This window comes from Babylonia areolata, chromosome 3 (genome assembly GCF_041734735.1).
Source record: "Babylonia areolata isolate BAREFJ2019XMU chromosome 3, ASM4173473v1, whole genome shotgun sequence".
In the NCBI taxonomy this organism is placed as follows: Eukaryota; Metazoa; Mollusca; class Gastropoda; order Neogastropoda; family Buccinidae; genus Babylonia; species Babylonia areolata.
Window position 1 is genome coordinate 31,723,332 of NC_134878.1, and position 12,479 is coordinate 31,735,810.

General features: G+C 42.7%; 1 protein-coding gene across 1 annotated transcript in view; it reads right to left on the reverse strand.

The window, feature by feature from the left end:
* Positions 1-10,833, reverse strand: part of LOC143280284 (vitamin D3 hydroxylase-associated protein-like) — a 34,319-nt gene extending 23,486 nt beyond the window's left edge. The window contains exons 1-7 of the mRNA XM_076584913.1: positions 10,819-10,833; positions 9,456-9,680; positions 7,745-7,864; positions 6,522-6,578; positions 1,231-1,320; positions 817-888; positions 264-325 (exon numbers count right to left, since the gene is read on the reverse strand). Coding sequence (XP_076441028.1) covers positions 264-325; positions 817-888; positions 1,231-1,320; positions 6,522-6,578; positions 7,745-7,864; positions 9,456-9,680; positions 10,819-10,833 — 641 coding nt within the window. The remainder of the gene's footprint in view (positions 1-263; positions 326-816; positions 889-1,230; positions 1,321-6,521; positions 6,579-7,744; positions 7,865-9,455; positions 9,681-10,818) is intronic.
* Between the last annotated feature and the right edge of the window lie 1,646 nt (positions 10,834-12,479).

Sequence of the window (12,479 nt, forward strand, 5' to 3'; positions counted from 1 at the left end):
AAGTATGACCATGTTGTTGTCACACACACACACACACACACACACACACACACACACACACACACACATACACACACACATATATATATATATATATATATATATATATATTCATTTACTTATTTATAACTCCAGTCATTGCACTGTAAGAGACACAGGACACAGTCGCCCAGTTTAAAGCAGGTCTTTGTCATCAGTGACATCCATATGTCACCAGATGTAGCCTGCAGCTCAATTCAGCATGAGTCAGGAGAGGCACTCACCAGAACAAAGTCTGGGGGATGTTGGTTCTCACAAAAGGAACCGCTCCATGTCTTTCAAACACCTGCAACAATGTCACCATTTTCTCTGAACTAACATGTCCACTGGATGTTTTTAGATGTGACCTGCCGTGACCTGCCCTTTTCCATTATTTGTTCTCTGGATGTTTTTAGATGTGACCTGTCGTGACCTGCTCTTTTTCATTCTTCGTTCTCTAGTAAAGTAGGCTTGGTATGGACAGGGGACAAAAGAATCCATTTTGTTTCATAAGCATAAAACATAAAATATATATCATTAGGGCTACATAGACAAGCACATCGCAACGTCTGCCGTATGACTAGAAACGAAGAAAAAAATACAGATGCTATATAAACAGAGGCATATACATGTGCACAAAATATATGCTGCAGTGCGTCTTTGAAAAGATATGGGGCGGAGAGAGGTGTGTGGCTTGTAGCAAGACTCTAGCTTCGGACACACACACACACACACACACACACACACACACACACACACACACACACACACACACACACTCACAGCGCATCAACTCACTTGAACGACGACAGCATCTGTCTCACATGGAACACCGATGTTTTTCTGCAAACCTGCTGTGGTGTCATACCCCTGTCACAGACACACACAGTGCTTCTTATTTTGCATCTGAATAAATCATAGATCCCCAGTTACCGTACCGAAAGCAAAAGAAATGAAACACAATCAGTTTCCTTGCAGTTCAAATGAGAAGTGCTAATTCCGGTCTGTGTACATATACTTAATGCATTTTGCACGTACATTTCAAGATGTCTACCCATGACTGTGATTTGGAACAAAGGCCACTTTTATGAGAAATGAAAACATTGACCAGAATAAACAAATGCACTAATGTGATTTAGGTTCAGATACTGCTCCAGCAGTTTGTAACTATGAACACACGTAAAGGATTGACCCGTATTTCATTGCTCTCACCTGCAGTGACACATTTTCTTTCAGGCTCAGCGGCACTCCATGTAACAGTTGTGTCCTGTCCCCACGTCTGTCACAGCTTGCCGCTTGCTCCTGATGACAGTTATAACACACACACACACACACACACACACACACACACACACACACACAAACATGCATACACATACACACACACACACACACACACACACACACACACACACACACTCGCCCGCGCACACACACACACAAACACACGCGTATTCCTGTGTGCCGAAATATCTTTGTTTGAACCTGTCTGTCTGGTGTAGGGTGTCATCTGTCTGAATAAATAAAAGTAACAGGTTATCTGAACTTCTTCTTCTTTTTTTCTTTCTTTTTTTTTTCAATTCAGTAAACTGTGGTTCTTCCACCATAAGGATAAAATGATTATTCACTGGACAAATATATTATAGCTTACGTATAATTGTGAAATAAACAGCAAGTTTCCAATGTCATGTAAGTTCCGGAAAACACCTGCAAATGATGAATTTAAAAAAAAAGAGGCAAGGCCTTCTTGACTCACTTGTGATATGTACTTAATCCAACAAAGAAATCAAAAAAGAGAAAAGAAATATATAATCTGGCTAAAAAGACACACACAATTTGATCTAGACCAATATGTGCGTTTGAGAAAAAGAAAGAAAAAAAGTGAAATGTCGGGAACGTGGGTTGCTTCACAGATGGAATTGCTCCGTTTCAAACATGCAGTTTTCAATTCTATGAATAACCATTTTTGACGAAACGTAGAGCATATCATTTGGATCGATATATGCCAATAGGCCCACTGGTAACACTAATGAGATGTTCCAAGTTAAACATCGAGGATTTTACTGACCTCAGTAAGAAAGATAATGCTGAAGCTACACCTTGCCAACAATTCTAGCAAACTATTTCTACCGTCTGATGAGAGCAAATAAACAGTGGTGCTGTTACACACTTGTTCTTTCAAAACTGTGAAAAAACAATGGGAATCTCCAAGCTAAAAGTATGCGATATTCTGCATTTCCAGAACTGTTCCATTTCATTTCACATGGGTTACTTTGTGACGGCAGTCAGCTATGGCAAGACCACTTGCATGTTCCAGTCATGCTCCTTCGTGTCAACTGAATGGACTTTTCTGCAGCAGCTATATTTCTGAACAGGCTGCGAGCAGCCAAAACACCTTTCGGTACCTCGAAACATCGCTGTCTGCTAGGAGTTGCTTAGCAAATTAGAATTTGTATTTGGCCTCCGATCAACATGGAGAACAGAGACATTAAAGAAGATGTTACTGTTAAAAAACTTAACACGACTTTCAATGCCATGTATTGCGTGTTTTACAGACTCCCACGCTCGACTGCTATAAATAGACGCACAGTTGGCAAAGGTCAGAGTTGTCTTCCTTCGTGCATGTGGAATGCAACGAAATGTAGCATAACTGACAAATTGTGCTTGAAAAATCGAGTTTGCGTATTTGCATGCTTGTTGCGGACATTTCGACAGTGAGTTTTTTTTAGACCTGTGCATAAATCTCTCTCTGAATTAAAACTTCTTCGTTTATTCTAGTTAATGTAAAATATGTAAAATCTGTAAATCTGTAAAACATTCGTATGCAGTAAACACGTCGATGTTGTATTTAGCCTCATTCTCTAATGTCAATAGTGTAAGACCTTCCCACAGAGTATAAAACACAAAAGCCTTTTTATTGCCGGAGTCATGTTTTAATTTTGTAATGTTTTAGATGGGTGAGATCTGTGAAAAGACAATAATATCCCTTACTGATACTTTTCAGACTATAAGTATGATGGAGTCTCCCGTCGGTCCGACGGATGAATAGGCAGGCAGGCTTATCTGTTGGTGTGTGTCCTCATATGGGAGAAGAGGCCGATTCTGGATGCGCAGCTTTTCCCACAGGTGTTGCAAGGGAAAACATCTCCAGAAGTTGAGCCCTGCTTCCTTCGCTCACGCTTCTCCTTAATGGCCAGCGTTCTCTTGTTTTCAAACGTCTTTGTGCCACTAGAGCACAGCATCCTCCAGCGAGAGCGGTCAAGGGCATCAGTTTCCCAGGAAGCGATGTCTATGTCACAGGCTTTGAGGTTTGTCTTCAAGATGTCCTTGAAGCGCTTGCAGGGTCTTCCAAATTCACGGTGGCCTTCCTTCAGCTGGCCATACAAAAGCATCTTGGGGATCCTGCTGTCTGTCATGCGGACAACGTGTCCTGTCCAGCGTAGCTGGCACTGGATCAGCAGGCTTTCGATGCTGGGCAGGCCGCTCCTCTCTAGGACCTGGAGGTTGGAGACCCTGTCTTGCCACTTTATGCCGAGGATCTTTCGTAGGCATCTCTGGTGAAACTGCTCAAGTTGTTGAATGTGACGGCGATACGTCGTCCATGTTTCACAGCAGTACAACAAGGTGGTCAGCACAACAGCTCTGTAGGTTTTCATCTTGGTGCTGAGCCTGATGCCTTTGTTGTTCCACAGCCTGTTGTTGAGTCTGCCAAAGGCGGAGCTGGCCTTGGCGATGTGCAGTGTCACTTCTGCATCAAGGGCTCCCTTACTGCATAGGGTGCTGCCCAGGTAGCAAAACTTGTCGACTGACTTGATCTCTCTGTCATTGATCTTGATTGCAGGTGGGGGGGGGGGTGAGGCAGACTTGATCTCTGTGTCATTGATCTTGATTGCAGGTGGGGGGGGGGGGGGGCGGGTAGGCACTGGCGTTCTGTTAGCTAGCTGGTTGGTACATGGACTCGGTCTTGCTGAGGCTGATGGTGAGTCCAAAGCACCTGCAGGAGGTTGAGAACCTGTCCATAAAGAACTGCATGTCCTCATGGGTGTGTGCAGCAAGCGCACAGTCATCAGCGAAGAGGAACTCTCTCATCAGTGCCTCAAACACTCTGGACCTGGCATGGAGTCGCCGCAAGTTGAAAAGTTTGCCATCTGTGCGAAACTGAATGTAGATGCCCCGGTCACAGTCTTGGAAGGCATCAATCAGCATGGCAGAGAAGAGAATGGAAAACAGTGTGGGTGCCAGGACGCAGCCCTGCTTCACTCCATTTACCACAGGGAACGGATCCGACATGTCAGTATTTTCCTGTACTCTCGCCTGCATGCCATCGTGGAAAGACGCAATCAGCTGGATTAGGCTCTTTGGGCAGCCGAACTTTAGGAGGATCTTCCACAGACCACGGCGGTTCACCGTGTCGAAGGCCTTAGTCAGGTCTACAAAGACCATGTGGAGCTCCTTGTTCTGCTCACGGCACTTCTCTTGTATCTGGCGTACGGCAAACACCATGTCACATGTTCCCCTGCCTGAGCGGAAGCCACACTGTGTTTCAGGGATGACTGTGTTGGAGACATGGTCAACCAGTCTGTTCAGTATGATGCGGGCGACGATCTTGCCGGCGATGCAGAGGAGAGAGATTCCACGGTGGTTATCGCAGGATGTTTTGTCTCCCTTCCGTTTGTAAATGTGGACAATAGAAGCATCCTGGAAATCTTGGGGGACCTCCCCTCTCTCCCAGATAGACTGGAACAGGGCGGTCAGCTTGTCTGTCAGCACCTCGCCTCCATACTTGTAGATGTCAGCCTGGATTCTGTCTGCTCCTGATGTTTTTCCTGACGTTGTCAGCTTCAGGGCCTTCTGGGTCTCGACCTTGGTGGGAGGGGCAGCTAGGGAGGGCTGCAATTGCCTCGTCAGATATGGACGAGTCCCTGCTGAGGAGGGTGTTGAAGTGCTCTGCCCAGCGGGCAAGGATATCTTTCTTTTCTGTCAGGAGGGTGGTCTGGTCCAAGGCTCGGACAGGGGTTGATCCTGTGACTCTCGGCCCATACACAGCTCGGAGACCATCATGGAAGGTCTTCATGTCGTGAGCATCAGCACCGGACTGAAGCTCTTCGGACTTTCTCTCCCACCAAGTGTTTTTCATCTCACGCAGCCTCTTCTGTACGAGTTGCTTGGTTTGCAACGTCCCATTAACAGGCACACTGGGAAACGTGTGGGTCAGTGTAACTTCCATACTGAGCAACAAAAATATTAATTAACTGATATTGTTCAGTGTGTTACCTTTTTGGGTAAAAAAAAAAAAAGGAAAATGTAACGATAATGTTTTGGTGAAAACATTCAAATCTATCTTGTGCCCTTCCCAGAAGTGCAATATCATTGTGATTGAAATGTATGAAAAGAACTGGTCATTTGCTGTTTTTGTGCCAAATTTGGTATCAGCTAAGTATTTCCAGAGAAACTGACAATGTTAAAGCTTACCACGGACATACAGACAGACAGACAGACAGACACACACACACACACACACACACACACACACACACACACACACACACAACCGAACACCAGGTTATTACATAGACTCATATTGTTTACACAAGTGAGTCAAAAAGCAGGAAAAAAATCTGAAATGCTCAAACCAACCAACCGTTAACAGAGGCAGAAAACACACAAAAAACATGACATGAAACATACAGGACAATGTTGATGCTCTCACAACAAGATGATCTTCACACAAACAGGATAATGCCTGTTATTGATGTTCACACAACAGGATGATGTTCACACAAACAGGATAATGCCTGTTAATGATGTTCACACAACAGGATAATGCCTGTTAATGATGTTCACACAGCAGGATAATGCCTGTTAATGATGTTCACACAAACAGGCTAATGCCTGTTAATGATGTTCACACAACAGGATAATGCCTGTTAATGATGTTCACACAACAGGATAATGCCTGTTAATGATGTTCACACAACAGGATAATGCCTGTTAATGATGTTCACACAAACAGGCTAATGCCTGTTAATGATGTTCACACAACAGGATAATGCCTGTTAATGATGTTCACACAAACAGGCTAATGCCTGTTAATGATGTTCACACAACAGGACAATGGCTGTTAATGATGTTCACAAACAGGATGATGTTCACACAAAAAGGATAATGCCTGTTGATGATGCATGCTCACACAACAGGATGATGTCTGTTAATGATACTCACACAACAGGATGATGTTCACACATACAGGATGATTGCTGATAATGATGTTCACACAAACACGATAATGGCTGATGATGATATTCACACAAACACGATAATGGCTGATGATGATATTCACACAAACACGATAATGGCTGATGATGATATTCACACAAACACGATAATGGCTGATGATGATGTTCACACAAACAGAATGCTGACGATGATTCTCACACAAACAGGTTGCTGACGATGATTCTCACACAAACAGGATAATGGCTGGTAATGATGTTCACACAAACCTTTGCTTCAGGGATAAACTCCACCACACAGTTAAGCTGGCCGTTCAGTTCCAAAGCCTGCAGATCACACTAAAGCCGATCAAAGAACATGACTGACGAAAAAACAAACAAAACAACCACAAAAACACTTCTAAAGCCACGCACATAATTGGAACGTAATAGCTGAAAATTAATATGGAGAAGAAAAACTGGAATATCAAATTTCAATAGATGTGACATGTTCTGCACTGTATCTGGTTGTAACGTCAGCTACACTGACCATCAATTGTCTCTGAGTCATTCTCTCTCTCTCTCTCTCTCTCTCTCTCTCGTTGGGGAAAATTGAAAACGGCGGTAGGAGAAGACTGGGCCCCCGACTCCCTGTGCCAAGCCCTAGACATAGTGAATATGGATTCACTGCCCTGATGTCCGTAAAAGCTTATGGTATTTCAAACTTTTTTTTAACTACCTAGTAGATGGTGTACAACGATCCCGCCGATGACGTAAATTGTAACAGGGTAGAGATATTTTAGTCATCTGACATCCCACACACCACCTCTGTGACAGAAATCCATAAGAATAGCGGGCAATGCGTAACCTAAATAAATAAACTCCAAAAATACTGAAATGGATGCAAAGTCAAACGCATACAGTGGAGAATATAACCTCGCCACATAGGCAATACGCGAACACCAAAATCGTCCAACTTACTACAGTGAGAACAGCGACGCCACAGTAAGGTTCTAACACCATACCCTCACATACCAGACAAGAACTAAAAGTGCGCAAAACAGCCGTTTGCTATCACAGGTCACCCACAAGACCTGCTAGATACTGTTCTCATTACTTTATCAGTCACCTCGGGCGCAACAGCCGAGTGGTTAAAGCATTGGACTTTCAATCTGTGGGTCCCGGGTTCGAATCTCGCTAACCGCGCCTGGTGGGTAAAGGATGGAGATTTCTCTGATCTCTCAGGTCAACATATGTGCAAAACTGCTAGTGCCTGAACCCCCTTCTTGTGTATATGCGAACAGAAGATAAAATACGCACGTTAAAGATCCTTTAATCCATATCGGTGGGTTATGGAAACAAGAACATACCCAGCATGCAACCCCCTCCCGAAAACGGAGTATGGCTGCCTACATGGCGGGATAAAAACGGTCATACACGTAAAAGCCCACTCGTAGGCACACGAGTAAACGTGGGAGTTGCAGCCACGCAAGAAGAAGAAGAAGTCCTCTCACTTTATGTTGGTAAGCTCCCAGAACATCGTCTGCTTTCAGTTCTCCGCTCTGAAGTTTTGTCTGAAGAGCTGACAAAGGCAGGGACACAATAGCGTCTCTCTCTGGTGGAGGCAAGTTACGCTGCAAGCAGAAACAGTTGGCTGTGACCATGCATGCTGGATAACCTGAAAGGAGTGAAAAAGAGACGTAAAGTGTGAACAAATTAAACAAAACACAACAAAACAAATAAACAGCCCCCACCCCCTACAATACAGCAACAACAACCAAAATAAAAAACAAAACATTTTCCCTTCTGTAGGTCCTCACACAGACAGACAGCAGACAGACAGATAAACAACTAGTAAACGCGACAGTTTCAGTTTCAGTTTCAGTTGCTCAAGGAGGCGTCACTGCGCTCGGACAAACCATATACGCTACACCACATCTGCCAAGCAGATGCCTGACCAGCAGTGTAACCCAACGCGCTTAGTCAGGCCTTGGAAAAAAAAAAAAAAAAAAAAAAAAAAAAAAAGGGGGGGGGGGGAATAAATAAGAGATAAGCTTACATAAATAAATAAATAAATAATAATTATAATATAGAAAAAGGTAGTAGTAATAATAATAGTAATACTAATAAAATGATAATAATAAAAAATAAATAAATAAATAAATAAGACAACAATGGTCACCAAACGCGACAACGTGTATGAAACTCCATCAGTGAATATGGCAGTTCTTAATGTCTTCATATCACGAACAAACAACTTTCACACACACACACACACACACACACACACACACACACACAAACACACCAACACACGCACACACACCATTACCTGAGTGTCAATCCATATTCATGAACATAACAGCAGCAATTTTACTGTTCATGTTTTCACAAAAAACTAACGATGGGGCAAAGTTCTTTCTCTCTCAGTGATACGTCAAACATCGGTTTAGATAACATAACCGTTTATATTTTTTAATGTAGACATTTTTTTCTAATTTTCTTTTTCGTTAGTGTATCTCATTTTGTGAAGACAAACTGTATGTATTACCACGGACTGCGATAGCATCTGGTTTCAATGTTTAAAAAATCACCACTCTACTTTGTGACAAACAAGCTAAACATAGACCATACACAACTGTCCACTGTCATCAACGTCTCCTATACCTTCTCCCTCTTTTCTTTCTCCACTGCATTCGTGTTCATGCGGCTGGGCTTTTTCGCTAAATAACCGCTTTTACTTTGACATTTTCAGGGAGAAACTACATAACCATTTTCTGGGGGATGGGACGGGAATTCATAAATCGACTTTAGTACCAATATAAGAGAATTCACGATTCTGTATTTCAGAATCATGCATTCTCATGCCATTTTACATTTTGTTGGTCCAAAGCGTTTTCAGCCAAGAAGAACACAAAACTTTCAATCTGAGGGTACCGGGTTCGAATCTCGGTAACGGTGCCTAGTGGGTAAAGGGTGGAGATTTCTCCGATCTCCCGGGTCAAAATATGTGCAGACCTGCTGGTGCCTGAACCCCCTTTGTGTGTATACGCACGCAGAAGATTAAATACGCACGTTAAAGATCCTGCAATCCATGTTAGTGTGAAAATCTCCTGCATGCATCAACTGCGACAGAGTCATCGGCAAGTCGATGTTGGTCGTGTAACGGAAAGAAAAAAAAAAAAAAAAGAAGAAGAAAACCAACGAATAAAAAACCAAACCCACAACCTCTTCCACTTCTTGCTCAATCTGTCGCACACTTTTTCGGCACAGTTCTCGTTTCTTTTCCAGTTTTCTGTCCAGCCTCCTGACGGACCAGACCCTTCGGACAGACAGCAAGGTGACCACGGCAGTGACCACAGTGCCCGCCGTCCACTGCCAGCCGAACGGAATGTTGAACAGCCATGACATGGTGGGCAGCGCTGAATGGTGAAGGTCCTCCTCTGAGAACTGGAACAATGAGCAAGCTGATGGATAAGAACACTGTGCAACAGCAGCAGCAACAACAAAGCAGGGTGTGGCTGTGTATGGGGGACTCGGAATGAGCAGCGTGGGAATAATGCCACTGGAACGATGCAAACGACGGGGAGGCAGAAAACAACAACATTAAAACATCCTATTTGCTTATGATGAAGATGTACAAATAAGAACAGTCTAATATCCAGACTACCACTGGATGCCATAAAAACAAAATATACTTGAAATGTGACTTGCATTTGCAGCAATGAAATTACCCCCGTGCACATCATCTGTAAATGTGAACAGTTAAAACCATATTTACCTGTGTCATTTACAAAATTTGCAGTTCCATGTGCTTCCATTAGAAATGTCTTGTATGATAATTAATATGTGTTTGAAATAGTTCACACTTTAATTTGGAGCCCAGTTGGCTCTTTGTTGTGATTCTACTGGTTGATTTTATCTTATTTCGTTTATATTCTTCTTCCTTTTTCCCCCCTTTTTCCTTTTTTAATCCTAATTGATGAGAGAGGAACAAGGAAACTAGTGATGATATAAGGCAGGGGTGGGGTTGTGGAAAAAATGGATTTTCGTCTAAAATCACAAATGTGGAAAGACGTAAAGCAAAAGAACGAATACACTTCAACTGCGTTAGAAAGTGACAGAGAGACGAAGCTTTACAACATCCAACCGAAATATAATATTCCGTGGTAACTATCTGCAGACAGACAAGACACACGAAAATCCTCACCTACCTTCAATGACAGCTTTGAATCCAATTAACAACTGCTGTTGATACAACCTAGCTCGAAACGGTACAGAAACTAACGTGAGCAGTGGATGGCTGAAATGTGTGGTAACTGTAGAAGTCAACCTCTTTGCTGGGGAAGCGTATGCAGCCAGCACTACTTTTTTTCCCCCATCACACAATTGGCTGGTTGAATAGGAACTTTTTTCTTCTGTAAGGCTGTTGCACGCGGCCGTAATATGCGGCCAAGCTAGGAGGAGGGGGTTGGGAGGGGGGCGAGGGAAGGGAGGGGGGAAGGGGGGCTGGGAAGGGGAACGAGGTTGATATTTCCTCATTTTGTTCTCATGATCAGCTATTTGTGTTCTACGACGGGGAGCTTACCTGAGAGCGAGCCATAGCTGTATTGTGTTGTGGAGGGCTCACATGACCTGCAGATAAGAATAAGAATAACTTTATTATCTCCAACTGGAGAAATCTGGTCAGGTGCATTATCACAACATAGACAAGTAAACAACATGGGGACCATAACTGTAAAAGTCAATAACAGCTTTTACAAATATTACGAAGACACAAATGTAAAAAAAAAATCACATACACCGTTTCATATATACATCAACACACTGCAGGTATTAACTAGTATTCTTAATGTAAAAAACAGAAAGAATTAATAGAGAGAATGATAAACTCAGGCCCTTGTGTTTCCGTTTTTTCTAAGCTTTCCATAAGAGGAGGAAGTGTCAACAAACAAACAAACGAACAACCACACAAACAAACAAAAATAAACAATAAAATGTTATTTGTGCTGAGAAGGAGGGCGTGAGTTTAAACAAATTTTCATTAATGCTCATGTTAGCCATTTTGTTCCTTCAAATGGTATGTTAGCATGCATAGCAAACGACAGCTGTTTGGAAGTGTGGAGGGCTAATTATGTTTGTTACTGGCTCTGACTGAAGAAAAGCATTCTCATTTTCACAAAGACAGAAAGTGCCTGTAATTTAATTAACAGAGGCACCTTTCTTGTAAAAGAATATGTCTCTATGTCAGCTCAGGTTTTAGTTAGCCCACGTTGTTTACTGTGGGCAAAGTTCGTCACTTTTCAAACAGCAGTGACATCAACACAGTGGCATACGCTACTCAACGCTAGCTTAGGATCAGACACTGAATACATTGTGCTAAAGACAGAAAACATTTGACAGGTCAAATCATGCTCTTTGTCCAGAAAAAAAAAGATTATTCGTGAAAACCATGTGGGAAAGTGAAAAACAATGAACACATAACAAAAGCTACCCTTAAAATCAAACAAAAAAACCTGGCATGGGAAGAAAGAGTAATCGCATTCGGTAATCGGCAAAAGTGTGGAAACGACACAAAATGAACAGTCAGTGAGGAGAGTGACCCCTGTGAACCTTGACGACAGTCATATAACGCCTTGTCATGCTGCAACCAAGGTTTCTTAACTGCTGCTGGTGTGGGGAATCCTGTCCCATTCTTCCTGGAGGGTGATCCCAAGCTTAGATAAGGCACGAGGCTGCCTGTCATGTTCTTACACGGTTCCTCCAGTGTTGTATCAAACATGTTCAACAGGATTCAGGTCTAGAGAACCTACCGACCATTCCATTCATTTCATTCTCTGTTCCTGCAAGTACTGGTTGTTCTCTCTGTCAAACTCTTGAGAATAACACGTTTCTATTTTATTTTATTCTATTATTTTTTTTTACACGAATGTCACCAACAACGAAACACACACACACACACACACACACACACACACACACACACACACACACACACACACACACACACACACACACACGATTTATGACAGCGATATAATGAGATATTAGCAAAACACATTACTGAAGCTTATGGTAATAATAGATGATAATCGCTTTATTGTGTTCTGTTGAAATTGAACCTTTATCAACAAATTAACAGTCTTTGATCCACACTTTATTTGTTGAAATTAATCTCCCACTTCGCATGCGCGTTTGAAAAAAACAGCTCCCGGTTTATTGAAACGAGGACTGTTTCAGCTTCCGCCA